The 22,329-nt window shown below is 40.4% G+C and overlaps 1 protein-coding gene across 1 annotated transcript in view; it reads left to right on the top strand.

The window, feature by feature from the left end:
- Positions 1 to 22,329, top strand: part of DDX10 (DEAD-box helicase 10) — an 856,778-nt gene that overhangs the window by 255,581 nt on the left and 578,868 nt on the right. The window contains exon 13 of the mRNA XM_053708541.1: positions 13,501 to 13,855. Coding sequence (XP_053564516.1) covers positions 13,501 to 13,855 — 355 coding nt within the window. The remainder of the gene's footprint in view (positions 1 to 13,500; positions 13,856 to 22,329) is intronic.

Genomic DNA, 22,329 nt, shown 5'->3' with positions numbered 1-22,329 from the left:
GGTGACCTGATTTGCTCCCTCCCTTCATCCGTGTCCTAAAGCTTTGGTATTGGTTCCCACAAGTAAGGATGACGCCGTGGACCGGACACACCTATGTTGGAGGAAACAGAATTTATGTTTACCTGATAAATTACTTTCTCCAACGGTGTGTCCGGTCCACGGCCCGCCCTGGTTTTTTAATCAGGTCTGATAATTTATTTTCTTTAACTACAGTCACCACGGTATCATATGGTTTCTCCTATGCAAATATTCCTCCTTTACGTCGGTCGAATGACTGGGGAAGGCGGAGCCTAGGAGGGATCATGTGACCAGCTTTGCTGGGCTCTTTGCCATTTCCTGTTGGGGAGGAGAATATCCCACAAGTAAGGATGACGCCGTGGACCGGACACACCGTTGGAGAAAGTAATTTATCAGGTAAACATAAATTCTGTTTTTCAGCGGAATTGGCTGTCTTTATTTTTATCCCTCCCTCTCTAGTGACTCTTGGGTGGAGTTCCACATCTTGGGTATTTGCTATCCCATACGTCACTAGCTCATGGGTTCTTGCCAATTACATGAAAGAAAACATTATTTATGTAAGCATTTACCTTTTAAATTCATTTCTTTCATATTGGCAAGAGTCCATGAGACCCACCCTTTTTATGGTGGTTATGATTTTTTTGTATAAAGCACAATTATTCCAATTCCTTGTTGATGCTTTTTACTCCTTTCTTTATCACCCCACTTCTTGGCTATTCATTAAACTGAATTATGGGTGTGGTAAGGGGTGTATTTATAGGCATTTTGAGGTTTGGGAAACTTTGCCCCTCCTGGTAGGATTGTATATCCCATACGTCACTAGCTCATGGACTCTTGCCAATATGAAAGAAATGAATTTATCAGGTAACTTCTTACATAAATTATGTTTTTTTTCATATTGGCAAAAGTCCATGAGGCCCACCCTTTTTATGGTGGTTATGATTTTTTCAACAAAAGATACAAAGAGAACAAAGATAATTTGGTAATAGAAATAAATTAGAAAGTTGTTTAAAATTGCATGTTCTGTCTGAATTGGTTTTGTGTCTCTTTAAAAGGTTTTCCCCCTGAATGAATTTTTAGCCAGGGCACATACAACTTTACATAAAAACACAGTTTAGTGCAGCTCACCTCAAATAAATAATATTTATAGTGCAGCTTAGAGATAAATGTATATCAAAAATTGGTAAAATAGAAAGTAGAATGCACAAATAAGTGCAATCTAAAAGTCTAGGCAAATAGCAATAGCATAGTCAAAAATAAGGAACAAACAGATTGGAATGCGTGCAAAAATTGCTTTATGGTATCAAGATATATGAATGTACATAATAATAAAAAGTTGTCCCATTCATACAACCATATACACATACACACACATACTGAGGGGGTCCCCAAAAAATTCAAAGCGCTTGTGAGAAAATAAAGTGGTGCACCACACGACAGAGCATGCAGTCCTTTAAATGAAGATGTGAAAAAGCAGCAATAGATGCAGTCAAGCAATAAGTTGTTAGAGCACTTGCATGATGGTCATGAATATAGCAGGTTTAGTATTCACAGCAAATGCAGTATGACGGCATATAGTTCATAAAGTGCTGGTATCATCCCATTCAAGGCTGTAGCTCACAATCATATTCATCAAGCAAAATAATAAGCCATTCAGGCTCAACCAGTTATCCTCAAAGCAAGTTAGAAAAGCACTGCACCACAGATATCGTGTAAGTGTTCCATGAACAAGGTGCTATAAATGCTTATACACAAACACAGTTCAACCGCATCGAGCGGCGTGCAAGATGTTGCTGAGATAAAGGCAATGCTTATCCACATAGGAACGTGAAGTCAACAGCCAACATCAATTCAGCTTAGAGGATCATCCACTGGAAAGAAGGGGGGGTTTCCCCAAAGAGGTGCGGTTGTGACAGACCAACGCGTCCCTGTGCGCGTTTCACTCCGCTGTTGTGGTCACTTCACCATCTGGCTCTTTTCTCCAACATAGGTGTGTCCGGTCCACGGCGTCATCCTTACTTGTGGGATATTCTCTTCCCCAACAGGAAATGGCAAAGAGCCCAGCAAAGCTGGTCACATGATCCCTCCTAGGCTCCGCCTTCCCCAGTCATTCTCTTTGCCGTTGTACAGGAAGGGCCCCTACACCAGTCTGAGGGGGCCAGGGAGGTTTTGTCTGAGGGAGAAATTTCAGATTCAGGGAAAATTTCTCAACAAGCTGAACCTGATGTGATTACATTTAAATTTAAGTTGGAACATCTCCGCGCTCTGCTTAAGGAGGTGTTATCCACTCTGGATGATTGTGAGAATTTGGTCATCCCAGAGAAACTATGTAAAATGGACAAGTTCCTAGAGGTCCCGGGGCCCCCCGAAGCTTTTCCTATACCCAAGCGGGTGGCGGACATTGTAAATAAAGAATGGGAAAGGCCCGGTATACCTTTCGTCCCTCCCCCCATATTTAAAAAATTGTTTCCTATGGTCGACCCCAGAAAGGACTTATGGCAGACAGTCCCCAAGGTCGAGGGGGGCGGTTTCTACTCTAAACAAACGCACCACTATACCCATAGAAGATAGTTGTGCTTTCAAAGATCCTATGGATAAAAAATTAGAAGGTTTGCTTAAAAAGATGTTTGTTCAGCAAGGTTACCTTCTACAACCAATTTCATGCATTGTCCCTGTCACTACAGCCGCGTGTTTCTGGTTCGATGAGCTAGAAAAGGCGATCACTAGTAATTCTCCTTCTTATGAGGAGATTATGGACAGAATCCGTGCTCTCAAATTGGCTAATTCTTTCACCCTAGACGCCACTTTGCAATTGGCTAGGTTAGCGGCGAAAAATTCTGGGTTTGCTATTGTGGCGCGCAGAGCGCTTTGGTTAAAATCTTGGTCAGCGGATGCGTCTTCCAAGAACAAATTGCTTAACATTCCTTTCAAGGGGAAAACGCTGTTTGGCCCTGACTTGAAAGAGATTATCTCTGATATCACTGGGGGCAAGGGCCACGCCCTTCCTCAGGATAGGTCTTTCAAGGCCAAAAATAAACCTAATTTTCGTCCCTTTCGTAAAAACGGACCAGCCCCAAGTGCTACGTCCTCTAAGCAAGAGGGTAATACTTCTCAAGCCAAGCCAGCCTGGAGACCAATGCAAGGCTGGAACAAGGGAAAGCAGGCCAAGAAACCTGCCACTGCTACCAAGACAGCATGAAATGTTGGCCCCCGATCCGGGACCGGATCTGGTGGGGGGCAGACTCTCTCTCTTCGCTCAGGCTTGGGCAAGAGATGTTCTGGATCCTTGGGCGCTAGAAATAGTCTCCCAAGGTTATCTTCTGGAATTCAAGGGGCTTCCCCCAAGGGGGAGGTTCCACAGGTCTCAATTGTCTTCAGACCACATAAAAAAACAGGCATTCTTACATTGTGTAGAAGACCTGTTAAAAATGGGAGTGATTCATCCTGTTCCATTAGGAGAACAAGGGATGGGGTTCTACTCCAATCTGTTCATAGTTCCCAAAAAAGAGGGAACGTTCAGACCAATCTTAGATCTCAAGATCCTAAACAAGTTTCTCAAGGTTCCATCGTTCAAAATGGAAACCATTCGAAACAATTCTTCCTTCCATCCAGGAAGGTCAATTCATGACCACGGTGGATTTAAAGGATGCGTATCTACATATTCCTATCCACAAGGAACATCATCGGTTCCTAAGGTTCGCATTCCTGGACAAGCATTACCAGTTCGTGGCACTTCCGTTCGGATTAGCCACTGCTCCAAGGATTTTCACAAAGGTACTAGGGTCCCTTCTAGCGGTGCTAAGACCAAGGGGCATTGCAGTAGTACCTTACTTGGACGACATTCTGATTCAAGCGTCGTCCCTTCCTCAAGCAAAGGCTCACACGGACATTGTCCTGGCCTTTCTCAGATCTCACGGATGGAAAGTGAACGTAGAAAAGAGTTCTCTATCTCCGTCAACAAGGGTTCCCTTCTTGGGAACAATAATAGACTCCTTAGAAATGAGGATTTTTCTGACAGAGGCCAGAAAAACAAAACTTCTAAACTCTTGTCAAATACTTCATTCCGTTCCTCTTCCTTCCATAGCGCAGTGCATGGAAGTAATAGGTTTGATGGTAGCGGCAATGGACATAGTTCCTTTTGCGCGCATTCATCTAAGACCATTACAACTGTGCATGCTCAGTCAGTGGAATGGGGACTATACAGACTTGTCTCCGACGATACAAGTAAATCAGAGGACCAGAGATTCACTCCGTTGGTGGCTGTCCCTGGACAACCTGTCACAGGGGATGAGCTTCCGCAGACCAGAGTGGGTCATTGTCACGACCGACGCCAGTCTGATGGGCTGGGGCGCGGTCTGGGGACCCCTGAAAGCTCAGGGTCTTTGGTCTCGGGAAGAATCTCTTCTACCGATAAACATTCTGGAACTGAGAGCGATACTCAATGCTCTCAAGGCTTGGCCTCAGCTAGCAAAGGCCAAGTTCATACGGTTTCAATCAGACAACATGACGACTGTTGCGTACATCAACCATCAGGGGGGAACAAGGAGTTCCCTGGCGATGGAAGAAGTGACCAAAATCATTCAATGGGCGGAGACTCACTCCTGCCACTTGTCTGCAATCCACATCCCAGGAGTGGAAAATTGGGAAGCGGATTTTCTGAGTCGTCAGACATTTCATCCGGGGGAGTGGGAACTCCATCCGGAAATCTTTGCCCAAATAACTCAATTATGGGGCATTCCAGACATGGATCTGATGGCCTCTCGTCAGAACTTCAAGGTTCCTTGCTACGGGTCCAGATCCAGGGATCCCAAGGCGACTCTAGTAGATGCACTAGTAGCACCTTGGACCTTCAAACTAGCTTATGTATTCCCGCCGTTTCCTCTCATCCCCAGGCTGGTAGCCAGGATCAATCAGGAGAGGGCATCGGTGATCTTGATAGCTCCTGCGTGGCCACGCAGGACTTGGTATGCAGACCTGGTGAATATGTCATCGGCTCCACCATGGAAGCTACCTTTGAGACGAGACCTTCTTGTTCAAGGTTCGTTCGAACATCAGAATCTGGTCTCACTCCAACTGACTGCTTGGAGATTGAACGCTTGATCTTATCAAAGCGAGGGTTCTCAGATTCTGTTATTGATACTCTTGTTCAGGCCAGAAAGCCTGTAACTAGAAAAATTTACCACAAAATATGGAAAAAATATATCTGTTGGTGTGAATCTAAAGGATTCCCTTGGGACAAGGTAAAAATTCCTAAGATTCTATCCTTTCTTCAAGAAGGATTGGAGAAAGGATTATCTGCAAGTTCCTTGAAGGGACAGATTTCTGCCTTGTCTGTGTTACTTCACAAAAAGCTGGCAGCTGTGCCAGATGTTCAAGCCTTTGTTCAGGCTCTGGTTAGAATCAAGCCTGTTTACAAACCTTTGACTCCTCCTTGGAGTCTCAATTTAGTTCTTTCAGTTCTTCAGGGGGTTCCGTTTGTACCCTTACATTCCATTGATATTAAGTTATTATCTTGGAAAGTTTTGTTTTTGGTTGCAATTTCTTCTGCTAGAAGAGTTTCAGAATTATCTGCTCTGCAGTGTTCTCCTCCTTATCTGGTGTTCCATGCAGATAAGGTGGTTTTACGTACTAAACCTGGTTTTCTTCCGAAAGTTGTTTCTAACAAAAACATTAACCAGGAGATAGTCGTGCCTTCTTTGTGTCCGAATCCAGTTTCAAAGAAGGAACGTTTGTTGCACAATTTGGATGTTGTTCGCGCTCTAAAATTCTATTTAGATGCTACAAGGGATTTTAGACAAACATCTTCTTTGTTTGTTGTTTATTCTGGTAAAAGGAGAGGTCAAAAAGCAACTTCTACCTCTCTCTCTTTTTGGATTAAAAGCATCATCAGATTGGCTTATGAGACTGCCGGACGGCAGCCTCCTGAAAGAATCACAGCTCATTCCACTAGGGCTGTGGCTTCCACATGGGCCTTCAAGAACGAGGCTTCTGTTGATCAGATATGTAAGGCAGCGACTTGGTCTTCACTGCACACTTTTACCAAATTTTACAAGTTTGATACTTTTGCTTCTTCTGAGGCTATTTTTGGGAGAAAGGTTTTGCAAGCCGTGGTGCCTTCCATTTAGGTGACCTGATTTGCTCCCTCCCTTCATCCGTGTCCTAAAGCTTTGGTATTGGTTCCCACAAGTAAGGATGACGCCGTGGACCGGACACACCTATGTTGGAGAAAACAGAATTTATGTTTACCTGATAAATTACTTTCTCCAACGGTGTGTCCGGTCCACGGCCCGCCCTGGTTTTTTAATCAGGTCTGATAATTTATTTTCTTTAACTACAGTCACCACGGTATCATATGGTTTCTCCTATGCAAATATTCCTCCTTTACGTCGGTCGAATGACTGGGGAAGGCGGAGCCTAGGAGGGATCATGTGACCAGCTTTGCTGGGCTCTTTGCCATTTCCTGTTGGGGAAGAGAATATCCCACAAGTAAGGATGACGCCGTGGACCGGACACACCGTTGGAGAAAGTAATTTATCAGGTAAACATAAATTCTGTTTTTATTGGACAAAAGCGGCACCTGATTTCGGGTAAGTATCATCATTTCAAAAACACCCATTCGCCAGGGCTCATCTGCTTTCTTCTTATTGGCTCAAACCTCAACTGAGCACGAATTACAAACTAACAATATACAGAGCTAGGTGATTACTGAATCAAAAAATTTTACATTTAATCCACACATACATTCAATCATACCGTCATTAAAATTTGCTATAAAATTCTATACATCTTGCCTTTTACGGCAAACAGGAACAGCCCAATTCCTAAATAATTAAACACTTCTTTTTTTGATAATTTATCTCAATATAAAATATATATTGTTAATTCAAAGAGACTGCCAACATCACAGAACAGCACAAAAACGTGCCTAATTTTTATTTAAAGTCAAAGAGAAAGAGAGGCTCATTTAAAAAAGGAGGCAAATTCCATTTTCTCATTTAACCCTTTAGGGGACAGTGTGTTTAATTTGTACATCCACCGGGTTTCTTTTTGCAACAAAATCGTGTCAATATCTCCTCCTCTTTTGCTAACTTTTACTGACTCGATTCCAACAAATTGTAAATCATCTACCTTTTATTGGTGGTACTGGGCAAAATGCCTAGCAATGGGACTATCAATGTTAAAATCTTTGATGTCATCACGATGTTCAGTTATCCTAGAGCGAAACTCTCTCTAGGTTTTTCCCACATAAAAAAAGAGGGCATGAACAAGATAAGAGATATATATCACTCCTGTAGTTGAGCAATTGATGAAAGATTTTATTTTGTACGTTTTCATAGTGTTACCTGTAAAGGTTTTAGTTTTTTTCACAAAATCACAGCACACACAATGATTACAGGGTGAACATCCCACAATTTTTTGAGTGTGTGCTTCCAACCAATTAATATCACGAGTTTGATTAAATTCACTACTAACTAACAAGTCTTTCAAATTATTTGCTCTACGTACTGTCATAAGGGGATAATCCCCAACATATTCATGAAGGACAGGATCAATTGATAGTAAATGCCAGTTATCTTGCAAAATATTTCGAATTTTCCCCCAATGGGAATGAAATTTGGTAATGAAACGAATTTTAGTAGCTGCAACATCACTTTTTTTTATTTTTTTATTAAAATGTTTATTTATTGAGGCAAAGGAAAATCAGAGTTACAATCACAAAGTAAAGGACAATATCTCAGGTAGTAATACATAACAATAATTCCTTATTTCAGACAAGTATATAGTGGGAACATGGTATTGACCGTAATGGCGCCACATTTTTTCCTTTTTTTTTCTTTCTTTTTTTTTCTTTTCTTTTTAAATAGTAAAACATTCTGATGTCAACAATGCCAAGTAGATCCACTCTCAGGATCTGAACTCTGGTACTAATCAGAAGACAGAGTGTTCGGCTTCAAGAGTTCTCATTGGCAGTCATTAAAAAAAGACAGAAACCAAATGTATTACAAGGTAGAATCGCCCAAGTAAAACAAGATGTAAATTCTTAAACTTTATAGCTTAACATATCTACTGGTCATAGTGTGGAAGCAGGGGGGGGGGTTTAAAAACCCGAAGAACTTCTGTAAAGGGGTAGGGCACGAGGGAGGGGAAACAAGAGAGAAGAAAAGAAAAAAAAAAAAGGGGGGTGCAACATCACTTTTAGGTGTCTTATTATGAAACAGGAGATCCCTCCTATCCATATGTTTGGCTCTAAAGAGAGCTCTCTTAACACATCTCTGAGAATACCCTCTAGCATAGAATCTATCAGACATCTCAACAGCCTGTCTGTTAAAGGTCTGGTCATCAGTACAGATTCTTTGTAACCGCAAAAATTGCCCATAAGGGATGCTTTTCTTTAGGTTCTCCGGATGATGACTCGATCCCAACAGCAGGCTGTTGGATGCTGTAGGTTACTACCATACCATTCTTTCGACTCACCAAGAGATCCAAAAAGCTGATTTCGTTATCACTGTAGTTACATGTTTGAAAAATGTTGAGTTTATTTTGATTTAAAATAGATACAAATTGAAGCAATTCCTGCTCGGTTCCATCCCAAAGGATGAGTATGTCATCCACATACCGGATCCAGAGGGCCACATGTGCATCGACCCACTCCATATGTTCACCAAACACAATGTTGTTTTCCCACCAACCAAGGTAAAGGCAGGCATAGGTCGGTGCACATGTGGCCTCCATGGCCGTTACACGCTTTTGTCGAAAAAGTTTTCAGTTAAACAGAAAAATATTATTGGTCAAGACAAACTCCAAAAGACTAATAACAAATTGTGTGTGTCTGGAGTAACCTAATCCTCTAGTTTCCAAAAAGGATTTACAAGCCTCTTTTCCTACAGAGTGAGGAATCGAGGAATATAAAGATTCGACATCCAGGGAAACAAGTAGCATACCTTCAGATATAGTTATCCCATCTAGTTTTTTAATAACGTCAGTAGAGTCCTGAACAAAAGTTCTAAGTTCATTTACAAATGGTTTTAAAAAGAAGTCCACATACCTGCTAACCCCTTCAGTAGGGCCACCAATCCCGGAAATGATAGGGCGACCGGGAGGCTTTTGAAGGGACTTATGAAGTTTAGGAATCCAGTAAAAAAACGGAATTTTAGGTTTTGGATTATAAAGAAATCCTTGTTCTTGGGTAGTAATCAAATTTAATCTCCTAGCATCATTAAGGAGAAATAACAACTCATTATGTGATTTTTGAAAATCATCCATGGTAACGTAAACATATTGATCATGATCCAAAAGCTGGCGCATAGCTTCACTAATATAGTATTTTTGATCGAGGATCACTACGTTTCCGCCCCTTGTCGGCCGGCTTGATTACAAGTTCTTTATGGAACATCAGTTCCTCAAAAGCACAACGTTCTCCCTTAGAAAGATTATCATTAATAATTCCTGTGAATTGAACTTGTGAGAATTGGTTAATAACACTCTGCACAAATACAGCAATGTTAGGAACTGTTGATAAAGAGGGCATGTACGTGGACTTCTTTCTAAAATCTGTTCTGGGGCAAATAGTACTGGGCTTTCCTGTGGACTCAAAGGCTAGACTCTCTAAATTGTGTAAAGCTTCTCTGTCTCTACTACCACTGTAATCAATGGTGATGCGGGGAGTCATTATTTTTTTGAGTGCAAGTTTCCGTGCAAACAGATGTAGGTCTTTTGTAACCTCAAATAGATCCAATTTATTAGACGGACAGAAACTTAAACCCTTTTCCAGGAGTTTTATATGTTGCTGATATAAAGGGAAAGAGGACAAGTTAACAATGTTCAATCTTTGATGAGTAGGTGGCTCACCTAAAATCGATGGAATACCGGGCTCTAATTGAATCTCAGCCTGTTTCTGGTGATCATATAGTGTCCCCTGTTTCTCCTCCCTCCCCCATCTCTCCTTTCTTGAGGGGGCCTTTGCGTGTCTCCGCTTCCCCCCTCTCCTGGTCCTACTCCTAAAGGGCGTGACTCCTGGTTAGATTCTAAACTTATATTTTCAGGATCAGAGTCCGCTTCTGAGCCATCAGTTCCTGAGTCATAATAATTCCTACTATTAAATCTATTCCGATAGATATACACTTTTATTCCTCTTATAGTCATCCTGATCTCTAATGAGTTTTCGTCTTTTTCTTAATTTAATCTCACTTTGCAACTTCTCAATCAGCTTTTGGGTCTCTTTATTTAACTTATCAAAAGATGAGTCATTAACATAATATTGCAACTTGTCATAGATAGTATCAACCTCGACTTTACACTGTTCTAATTTTTTCTCATCCTCAGCAATCATTAAGGTAATTAGATGCAATGAACATTTTGTTAGAATTTCATTCCATTTAATGAGAAATTCATTATTCGCATCAATTCCTCTCAAATTAATTCCGGGGTCTAATCTGATCCTAAGTCCCCTAGGGATAATTTCCATTTTAAGGTAGTTAGACAAACTTTGGTACTCCCATTTCACTTTCACTTGTTTGGTCAGCTTTTTTTTGTAACATTTAAAGGCCGAGACCACATCATTAATTAATTAGTTCCTCCTCCCCTTCAATCTGAGCACTCTCCTTCAATGTAAATGCCTCTGAAATATCAGTATTCCAGCGTTCATCAGTCAGTTTAAATGCCATGTCTGTGATATCAAAATATGGGCAATTTTTGCGGTTACGAAGAAGCTGTACTGATGACCAGACCTTTAACAGACAGGCTGATGAGATGACTGATAGATTCTATGCTAGAGGGTATTCTAAGAGATGTGTTAAGAGAGCTCTCTTTAGAGCCAAACATATGGATAGGAGGGATCCCCTGTTTCATAATAAGACACCTAAAAGTGATGTTGCAGCTACTAAAATTTGTTTCATTACCAAATTTAATTCCCATTGGGGGAAAATTCAAAATATTTTGCAAGATAACTGGCATTTACTATCAATTGATCCTGTCCTTCATGAATATGTTGGGGATTATCCCCTTATGACGGCACGTAGAGCAAATAATTTGAAAGACTTGTTAGTAGTGAATTTAATCAAAGTCGTGATATTAATTGGTTGGAAGCACACACTCAAAAAATTGTGGGATGCTCACCCTGTAATCATTGTGTGTGCTGTGATTTTGTGAAAAAAACTAAAACATTTACAGGTAACACTATGAAAACGTACAAAATAAAATCTTTCATCAATTGCTCAACTACAGGAGTGATATATCTCTTATCTTGTTCATGCCCTCTTTTTATGTGGGAAAAACCTATAGAGAGTTTCGCTCTAGGATAACTGAACATCGTGATGACATCAAAGATTTTAACATTGATAGTCCCATTGCTAGGCATTTTGCCCAGTACCACCAATCAAAGGTAGATGATTTACAATTTGTTGGAATCGAGTCAGTAAAAGTTAGCAAAAGAGGAGGAGATATTGACACGATTTTGTTGCAAAAAGAAACCCGGTGGATGTACAAATTAAACACACTGTCCCCTAAAGGGTTAAATGAGAAAATGGAATTTGCCTCCTTTTTGAAATGAGCCTCTCTTTCTCTTTGACTTTATTAAAAATTAGGCACGTTTTTGTGCTGTTCTGTGATGTTGGCAGTCTCTTTGAATTAACAATATATATTTTATATTGAGATAATTATCAAAAAAAGAAGTGTTTAATTATTTAGGAATTGGGCTGTTCCTGTTTGCCGTAAAAGGCAAGATGTATAGAATTGTATAGCAAGTTTGAATGACGGTATGATTAAATGTGTGTGTTGATTAAATGTAAAATTTTTTGATTCAGTAATCACCTAGCTCTGTATATTGTTAGTTTGTAATTCGTGCTCAGTTGAGGATTGAGCCAATAAGAAGAAAGCAAATGAGCCCTGGCGAATGGGTGTTTTTGAAATGATTATACTTAACCGAAATCAGGTGCCGCCTTTGTCCAATAAAAAGAGCCAGATGGTGAAGTGACGTCAGAACCCGGAAGAAGCTCAGAGCGACCACGAGAGCGGAGTGAAACGCGCACAGGGACGCGTTGGTCTGTCGCAACCGGACCTCTTTGGGGAACCCCCCCCCCTTTCCAGTGGATGATCCTCTAAGCTGAATTGATGTTGGCTGTTGACTTCACGTTCCTATGTGGGTAAGTATTGCCTTTATCTCAGCAACATCTTGCACGCCGCTCGATGCGGTTGAACTGTGTTTGTGTATAAGCATTTATAGCACCTTGTTCATGGAACACTTACACGATATTTGTGGTGCAGTGCTTTTCTAACTTGCTTTGAGGATAACTGGTTGAGCCTGAATGGCTTATTATTTTGCTTGATGAATATGATTGTGAGCTACAGCCTTGAATGGGATGATACCAGCACTTTATGAACTATATGCTGTGATACTACATTTGCTGTGAATACTAAACCTGCTATATTCATGACAATCATGCCAATGCTCTAACAACTTATTGCTTGACTGCATCTATTGCTGCTTTTTCTCATCTTCATTTAAAGGACTGCATGCTCTGTTTTGTGGTGCACCACTTTATTTTCTCACAAGCGCTTTGAATTTTTTGGGGGACCCCCTCAGTATGTGTGTATATGGTTGTATGAATGGGACAACTTTTTATTATTATGTACATTGATATATCTTGATACCATAAAGCAATTTTTGCACGCATTCCAATTTGTAGGTGCTGTTTGCCTAGACTTTAGATTGCACTTATTTGTGCATTCTACTTTCTATTTTACCAATTTTTGATGCACATACAACTTTATATCTGTCCCAAATTGGCTACAGCAAAGGAGACTAAAACCAATATAAATGTTATATTGTCCCTGAACTGCTCTTTATTTGTAAAACCTTAATAAAATTACATTACTGACCATTTTCCCAGTCAAAATGAAACTTCCATGGTTCATATAGATTAGCGGGTCCCAAATGTTTTCTGGTTAGCTCTCCCTTGGTTCCATAAACTCACTATCAGCACCTCTCTACCTTTAACCTGTAAAAATATAATTTAGAAAAACTGTGAAAGCTGTATGATTTAAAAGAACATTTAGTCAGATTTTAAATTAACCTTTTTTTCCTGCTACTACACAGTCATTCTGAGTTGTGCTAGTGCAGTGCACAGTGTGGTTAAAACAATGCAACCACAGGTACGGAACGATTGTATCCATTCTATCACAGTGGGAATGTAAACTTCTGATAAGTCAGAACTTGAAGCCTTTAAAGGAAAGAGCCACGTGCATTTTGTTAGTGTAAATTGCATTGTTATGCAGTTGTTATCTGCTAAATCCAATTAGGGAAATGTATGTAACAGGGTTAACCTTTAGAAGTCTGCAGTGTGCATTTCCAGGTCTGATAATTAGGAAATCGGAACATGAAAATAGGCAAAATAAATAAACTATACTCAAGATGTTTTCTGTCCCTTTTAAACATTTATTGTTCCTTTAAATAAGTATATTCACAGACTCTGTTTTGTTTTCCAGTTCTTTGGGTCTTGCAGTAGCTCCCAGGGTGAGATTCCTCCAAAAAACAATAAATACTCAATCTACTGTGGAGCAAAGTAAAAAGCCTGCAGACCCAGAATCTATCAGTGATGAAGAAATAGAAAAATTCCGAGCTCAATTGGCTGATAAGAATCCAGACAAAGCAGTTACAAGTGAAATGAATGAATCGGAGGAGGAACAAGAAGGCTCTCATGAAGAGCAAGATGAAAACCTAAGCCACGCTCCCTTGCAGTTTATGGACGATGATGACGAGGATGAGGATTGCCGAGATCTCGATATCTTAACGGTGAAGCGAAGAGATGTTTTTGGTATCGAGGAATCAGACTCTTCTGTGGTACGTTTTTTTTTATTTTCTTTGTTTTTTAACGATTTTTTTGTAAATATTGATGTATAGAGAGGGACAGGTTATAATTTCAGCGAATCTAATAGCCTTTAAAGGGACACTAAACCCAAATGCTTTCTTTCATGATTCAGATAGAGCATGGAATTTTAAGCAACTTTCTAATTTACTCCAATTATCAATTTTTCTTCATTCTCTTGCTATCTTTATTTAAAAGCAGAAATGTAAAGCTACATATGCCTACACATACTTTCAACACAGAATATCATGGGAACGAATCAAAATTGACAATAGAAGTAAATTGGAAATGTTTAAAAAATGGTATGCTCTGTCTAAATCACAAAAGAACATTTTTGGGTTTCATATCCCTTTTTTAAAATGTTTATTTTTTTGATTCAGGTTAATGTGACCTTATTTATTCATAGGCTATTGGGGGAGTAAATTAAGAAAATAATTTGTATCTGGTTCAAACAGTATGTTTTCACTTTCCTATTAAAAGCTTGATTACCGTTACATAACACAAGAATTTAGTTATTTTTCAAAATATATAGCATCTATTTTGTTCACTTAGTGATGACTTGCAATTACTAGGGAACAAAGTTATTACAGTCTTTATCTTCATTGTAATTCAGTGCTCACAAGTTCCTAATACAAATCTTTATGAATACATCTCGCAATAATGTAATCCTTTGAACCGTGATTTTCATTTTTAATGAGACCTTTACTTATTGGGATTTAGGCCAAAAAAACAGGCAATCCTCTTTGGAAGCACTTTATGAAGCTTTACTCAAGTGTACATTTCTCTGTCAAATATAAGTAATTGTTCTGTAAGTGCCCAGCTTTTTTTTTTTATCTATCTTTTTGATTAAGCTTTAAGTTTTGAGACATTCCACTCTAGATCCAAACCGTTTAAAAGGGTCACATATATTTTATTAAGAGCTTTTTGGCTAATGTGTACCATTTACCTTTCATGCATGTAAAGTAGCTCAAATCTCTTTCTTTCTGGCTTTGCTTGTTAGGGAATGAATTCATTGCTATTTAGGCGGTAATAAAAATGTTTCATTGCATCGTACTGACAGTGCATAAAATCTTATTTTCAGAGAACATGCAGTCCAATTCTTAACAATGCAGCAATTTTCACCACTGCTTATTTCTTTTTAAAAGTGTCACTTTAAATCATATGCTTCAGTGTAAAACAGGAGTGAAACAATGGACTATAACTGATTAATTTGAGGGGGGAAAAAAATATGTAAAGGAAAAAATTGCTTCCTCAGTGACTTTTTCCCCCCATTGATATAAACCAGAGGCACAAACCTGCCTGCTCCTCTGCGTCCTATAAAATTGTATTTCTCAAGCTTTTGGGTCTGTTTGTGTGTTTCATAGCGCTATGATTGATTGGCCAACGTGTAATTAGGGGAAAAGAGAGAGCTGTATGTAGATAATTAATAGCTTACCAGTAAGGGAAAAAATAGCAATGTTTCTATTTTATCTCTGGTTTACCTCAGGAGTCAGCAAATTAGCAGCACATTTAGCAGCCAGTAGTTTTACTCCAGTCAAGTAATTAAATTATTGCCGCATAACACATGCAGCTGTTATTGTAGCCCCTTGATTTTCCATAACACCACTGATTTTGCCCTTACTTGACCGGAACACACCTATGGAATCGAGGGAATTGTTACTGCATAATACTTGCAGCAGTGATTCCGCTCCTTGATTGACCCCTTGGGGTGTACTTGCCTTATGTCCTGCAAGAGTTGTATTCTTAATTTAGTGTTATAATATTTAAATTAAATAATGCATATATAACTTATATTCTGTGGTTGTATACATATTCATAACCCCATTATTATCTTTCTGGTGTCACAGCCCTCAGCTAAGGATATCAGTCTAGTCAGGGCTCAATCCAGGGTGCTGATTTAAAAATGGGCAGCATGTTTGTGTGAGCTGTAGAGAAGACCGGGCAGTGTGTTTGTGTGAGCTGTAGGGAATACAGGGCAGTGTGTTGTATGTGTGAGCTGTAGGGAAGACACGGCAGCGTGTTTGTGTGAGCTGTAGGGAAGACAGGTGTTATGAGATTCTTTTTTCAGGATATGATGTTATCATATATCACTTTTCAGCAAGGAAATGACTGACACATTACACAGGTTTTTGCAATCTTATAATAACAATGATGGTTTTATTCTGCAACATAATCATGGAAACAAAATACCACAAACCACTGTTCATGCTTATAACACTCTATGCAGTTGCAATACTCATATAATCATCTATGCAGCTTTCAGTTACATTTAGTTGCCTGCGCAACGACTGATAACAATCTTATGTTGTATTACCACTAAAACAATTCTAGCTAGTTTCAAACAAACAAATAATACATCACCGTGATCTCTGGTTGCATCATCCTATCCTGCCGCTTCTGGGGCGCAATGGGAGGGGACATCTGGGCAATCTTGGATCAGGAGAAAAAAAGGCGATCAGCGGGAAAAACACTGAAGATGCGTCCATCCACAGGTTTCAAAAATACACCGAAAAGATACACTCAAAAATAGACTAAAAAATGGACAGACAAATAGACAGACTGATCAGATTGCCCACAGGTACCCTTCTTTATACTGTTCACTTACGTAACAGTTTTGGCGCAACTCCACAGATCCTGAGACCTCTCCCTTTGAGGTTGGCTGTGACCCAAGACATCTGGCCAGTCTGCTTTGGTCTCAACCAAGCTTATCAGGGCATGCCCAGGTACTATCTGACGTATTCCTAAACTCCAATGCCGTCATCTTTCATGTTTTTCTGCCTAACATTACACATCTGATTACATGGTCTTATGCAGTTACTTCTGTCAAATACATCAATAATAGTTTTAACAATCTTTCCATAGATATAATTAATAGCTAAACATCATAATGGATTTATTACTTAGCCCATTGCAATTAATAATAATTAATCTTTTAACAATATTACCTAGGAATTAGCCCTTATACCAATGTGTTATCAAGATGTTCCTTAGTGTCAGTAAGTGACCCCTGCCAAGGTTACACCCTCGTGTTGTCTGGGTTTTGACTTCTTATCAGCATCCATCGATTGTTTACCACTTGTAGCATGACTTAGTGAAATTCAGTGTCATCTGCTTGAAATTAATTAATGTCTTTTACTCTGTTAAAGGCACACTCTCTTAAAGGCAAAGTCACACAAGTTAGTGCAAGTTTCTTATGCTTTCACTCTCTTAAAGGCAAAGTCACACAAGTTGAAGCAAGTGTCATATGAGCAATTACTGCAACCACTTTCCTTACAACAGGGCAGCGTGTTTGTGTGAGCTGTAGGGAATACAGGGCATCGTGTTGTATGTGTGAGCTGTAGGGAAGACACGGCAGCGTGTTTGTGTGAGCTGTAGGGAAGACAGGGCAGCGTGTTTGTGTGAGCTGTAGGGAATACAGGACAGCGTGTTGTATGTGTGAGCTGTAGAGAAGACAGGGCAGCGTGTTGTATGTGTGAGCTGTAGGGAAGACATGGCAGCGTGTTGTATGTGTGAGCTGTAGAGAAGACAGGGCAGCGTGTTGTATGTGTGAGCTGTAGGGAAGAAAGGGCAGCGTGTTGTATGTGTGAGCTGTAGGGAAGAAAGGGCAGCGTGTTGTATGTGTGAGCTGTAGAGAAGACAGGGCAGCGTGTTGTATGTGTGAGCTGTAGGGAAGACAGGGCAGCGTGTTGTATGTGTGAGCTGTAGGGAAGACACGGCAGCGTGTTGTATGTGTGAGCTGTAGAGAAGACATGGCAGCGTGTTGTATGTGTGAGCTGTAGGGAAGACAGGGCAGCGTGTTGTATGTGTGAGCTGTAGGGAAGACAGGGCAGCGTGTTGTATGTGTGAGCTATAGGAAAGACAAGGCAGCGTGTTGTATGTGTGAGCTGTAGGGAAGACAGGGCAGGGTGTTGTATGTGTGAGCTGTAGGGAATACAGGACAGCGTGTTGTATGTGTGAGCTGTAGAGAAGACAGGGCAGCGTGTTGTATGTGTGAGCTGTAGGGAAGACAGGGCAGCGTGTTGTATGTGTGAGCTGTAGGGAAGACAGGGCAGCGTGTTGTATGTGTGAGCTGTAGGGAAGACAGGACAGCGTGTTGTATGTGTGAGCTGTAGGGAAGACAGGGCAGCGTGTTGTATGTGTGAGCTGTAGGGAAGACAGGGCAGCGTGTTGTATGTGTGAGCTGTAGAGAAGACATGGCAGCGTGTTGTATGTGTGAGCTGTAGAAAAGACAGGGCAGCGTGTTGTATGTGTGAGCTGTAGGGAAGACAGGGCAGCGTGTTGTATGTGTGAGCTGTAGGGAAGACAGGGCAGCGTGTTGTATGTGTGAGCTGTAGGGAAGACAGGGCAGCGTGTTGTATGTGTGAGCTGTAGGGAAGACAGGGCAGCGTGTTGTATGTGTGAGCTGTAGGGAAGACAGGGCAGCATTTTGTATGTGTGAGCTGTAGGGAAGACAGGGCAGCGTGTTGTATGTGTGAGCTGCAGGGAAGACAAGGCAGCGTGTTGTATGTGTGAGCTGTAGGGAAGACACGGCAGCGTGTTGTATGTGTGAGCTGTAGGGAATACAGGACAGCGTGTTGTATGTGTGAGCTGCAGGGAAGACAGGGCAGCGTGTTGTATGTGTGAGCTGTAGGGAAGACAAGGCAGTGTGTTGTATGTGTGAGCTGTAGGGAAGACAGGGCAGCGTGTTGTATGTGTGAGCTGTAGGGAAGACAGGGCAGCGTGTTGTATGTGTGAGCTGTAGGGAAGACAGAGCAGCGTGTTGTATGTGTGAGCTGTAGAAAAGACAGGGCAGCGTGTTGTATGTGTGAGCTGTAGGGAAGACAGGGCAGCGTGTTGTATGTGTGAGCTGTAGGGAAGACAGGGCAGCGTGTTGTACGTGTGAGCTGTAGAGAAGACAGGGCAGCGTGTTGTATGTGTGAGCTGTAGGGAAGACAGGGCAGCGTGTTGTATGTGTGAGCTGTAGGGAAGACAGGGCAGCATTTTGTATGTGTGAGCTGTAGGGAAGACAGGGCATCGTGTTGTATGTGTGAGCTGTAGGGAAGACAAGGCAGTGTGTTGTATGTGTGAGCTGTAGAGAAGCTTAAGCTACGTGCTGTGTGACATGCGCTGATAGCTTTGTATGCTATAAAATAAAATATAACTTGTATGTAGAAATAAGTAGACAAGCCATTTACACATTACACTGAAAAGCAAACAAGGACTAGATTAGATCAGTGGTGTAATAAACGTTTATTGTGTTTATTTACAGAAATATAAATGTATCATTTTTGAGCTCTGTTTTGATTGCTTTTGTGTGTTGCACTGTGTAAAACATGGCAAATCTTATATTTTAAGGAGTAATTAAAATTTCAGAAGAGCTTTGTTTTCTACATCTAAAAATTTGTTTTGCCAAATGTAAATGCATCTTTATGGGTAGGATTACAAAAGACGTCTGAGTCCTCTCTAGCATTTTGTGAGTCCTCTCTAGCATTTTGTGAGTCCTCTCTAGCATTTTGTGAGTCCTCTCTAGCATTTTGTGAGTCCTCTCTAGCATTTTGTGAGTCCTCTCTAGCATTTTGTCACTTCAATTCTAATCTTTGTCCCAAATAAGTAAGGTTTATTCATTCCAATCTTGGATCTGAAAACTTTATATTGTTTTGTAAGAGTCTCAACTTTCAAGTTGGGGAATATAAGGGCTATTATTTCTTTTGTTCAGCAAGGTCATTTCATGTCCACTCAATTTTACAGGACGTTTATCCTCGTATTTTGTTTCATTCATACCACTTTTGGTTTCTGAGATTCTCTTTTTTAGGTAAGCTTTACCAATTTGTTGCTTTTTCATTTTGTCTAGCGACAGCTTTATGAATCTTTTCAAAGGTTCTTTGTTTCTTTTTTTTTTGTAATCAGACAGTAGTATATTTTGGTGTTTCCTTATTTGGATGGTATCTTGGTATTGGCTTAATCTTTTCTTTTATTAGAATCGCTCATGAATCAACAAGTTTTGTTTCTTCAAGACATGGTTAGAGGATTTAATTTACCTAAGAGTTTTGTGATTCCTCAGACAAGAGTCACCTTTTTTGTGTTTCTAGATGGATTCAGTGTTCATGACTTTGTCTTTATCGGACAAGAGTCAATTTTAATTGGCGTTAGCCTGTCTAAACTTACAGTCTAGAACATTGGTTATGTGCATGGAAGTTTTAGGTCTCATAACTGCAGCATCGGACGTGGTTCACTTTGCTCGTTTTTCATTTGAGACCTCTTTAGCTTTGCATACTGAATCAATGGTGCAGGGATTGTTTTCAGATATCACAGTTGATATTCTTAAATTCCAACACTCAACTCTCTCTGATTTGTTGACTATCATTGTTTTTTCCATGGGGCCTCCTTTTGTTCGTCCTTCCTGGACTGTTTTCTTACTGGATGCAAGTCTTACAGATTGGGGAGCTGTCTGAGGGTCTCTGACAGCACAAGGGGTTTGGAAACCTCAAGAGGCGAGGTTACCAATCAATATTTTAGAACTCTGTGCTATTTTCAGAGCGCTTTCAGGCTTGGCCTCTTTTACGAGAACTTTTTATTTTTCTAGAACATTGGTTATGTGCATGGATGGTATCTTGGTATTGGCTTAATCTTTTCTTTTATTAGAATCGCTCATGAATCAACTAGTTTTGTTTCTTCAAGACATGGTTAGAGGATTTAATTTACCTAAGAGTTTTGTGATTCCTCAGACAAGAGTCACCTTTCTCTTGTTAAGTGTGTTCAGTCCACGGGTCATCCATTACTTATGGGATATATTCTCCTTCCCAACAGGAAGTTGCAAGAGGATCACCCAAGCAGAGCTGCTATATAGCTCCTCCCCTCACATGTCATATCCAGTCATTCTCTTGCAACCCTCAACAAAGAAGGAGGTCGCGAGAGGAGCTGGAGTTTTTACTTAACTATTCTTCAGTCAAAAGTTTGTTATTTTAAATGGCACCGGAGTGTGCTGTTTTTCTATCTCAGGCAGTATTTGGAAGAAGAAACTGCCTGCGTTTTTTTTCTATGATCTTAGCAGGCGTAACTAAGATCCACTGGCTGTTCTCGACATTCTGAGGAGTGGGGTAACTTCAGAAACTGGGAATAGCATGCGGGGTCCTCCGCAAATGAGGTATGTACAGTACATTATTTTCTGGGAATGGAATTGACTAAGAAAATACTGCTGTTACCGTATGATGTAATTACAGCCTTAAATGCAGTAGTGGCAACTGGTATCAGGCTGATAAATGTATGCGCAGTCGAGTTATTTTCTAGGGACTAGAATTTGACTGAGAAAATGCTGTTAAAACTGAAATAATACTTAAGCCTTATCTGCAGTGGTAGCGACTGGTAGCAGGCTTAGTGATAACTTTGCATGACATTGGAAAATGTTATTTTTTAATAAAACGTTTACTGGCATGTTATTCGTTTTTGTGAGGTACTTTGGTGATAAATCTCTTTGGGCATGATTTTTTCCACATGGCTAACATATATATTTCTGCATGGAAACCGTTATATCAGGGCTCTGTTGTAATAGGAGTGGGAGGGACCTTGTTTTAGCGCCTTGTTGCGCAGTTAAAATTCTAGCACAGTCTTCCTGCTTCTTCCTCCTTGATCCAGGACGTCTCTAGAGAGCTCAGGGGTCTGCAAAATTCATTTTTGAGGGAGGTAATCAGTCACAGCAGATCTGTGACAGTGTGCTTGACTGTGATTAAAAGCGTTAAATCTTAATTGATATCCGTTTTATCCGTTTTGGGTATTGAGGGGTTAATCATCCTTTTGCTAATGGGTGCAATCCTCTGCTAATAATACACTTCTTGTTAAGAATTGTTTAATTATATCTGTATTTTTGAAGCGCTGCAGCGTTTTTTATATTGCTTGTAAACTTATTGAAAGTGATTTCCAAGCTTGCTAGTTTCATTGCTAAGTCTGTTTAAACATGTCTGATTCAGAGGAAACTGTTCATCATGTTCAAAAGCCAATGTGGAGCCCAATAGAATGATGTGTACCAATTGTATTGATATTGCTTTGAATAAAAGTCAATCTGTACCGATAGAGAAACTATCACCAGACAACGAGGGGGAAGTTATGCCGCCTAACTCTCCTCACGTGTCAGTACCTGCGTCTCCCGCTCGGGAGATGCGTAGGATTGAGACGCCAAGTACATCTAGGCCCTTACAAATCACTTTACATGATATGGCTAATGTTATGAAAGAAGTATTATATACTATGCCCGAATTAAGGGGCAAGCGCGATAGCTCTGGGTTAAGGACAGAGCGCGCTGATGACACGAGAGCCATGTCTGATACTGCGTCACAATTTGCAGAACATGAAGACGGTGAGCTTCATTCTGTCGGTGACGGCTCTGATCCGGGGAGACCGGATTCAGAAATTTCAAATTTTAAATTTAAGCTTGAGAACCTCCGTGTGTTACTAGGGGAGGTATTAGCGGCTCTGA

This window comes from Bombina bombina, chromosome 3 (assembly GCF_027579735.1).
Source record: "Bombina bombina isolate aBomBom1 chromosome 3, aBomBom1.pri, whole genome shotgun sequence".
NCBI classification, from domain to species: domain Eukaryota; kingdom Metazoa; phylum Chordata; class Amphibia; order Anura; family Bombinatoridae; genus Bombina; species Bombina bombina.
The sequence above is the reverse complement of the archived record's forward strand: the minus strand, read 5'-3'. Positions and strand labels throughout refer to the sequence as shown.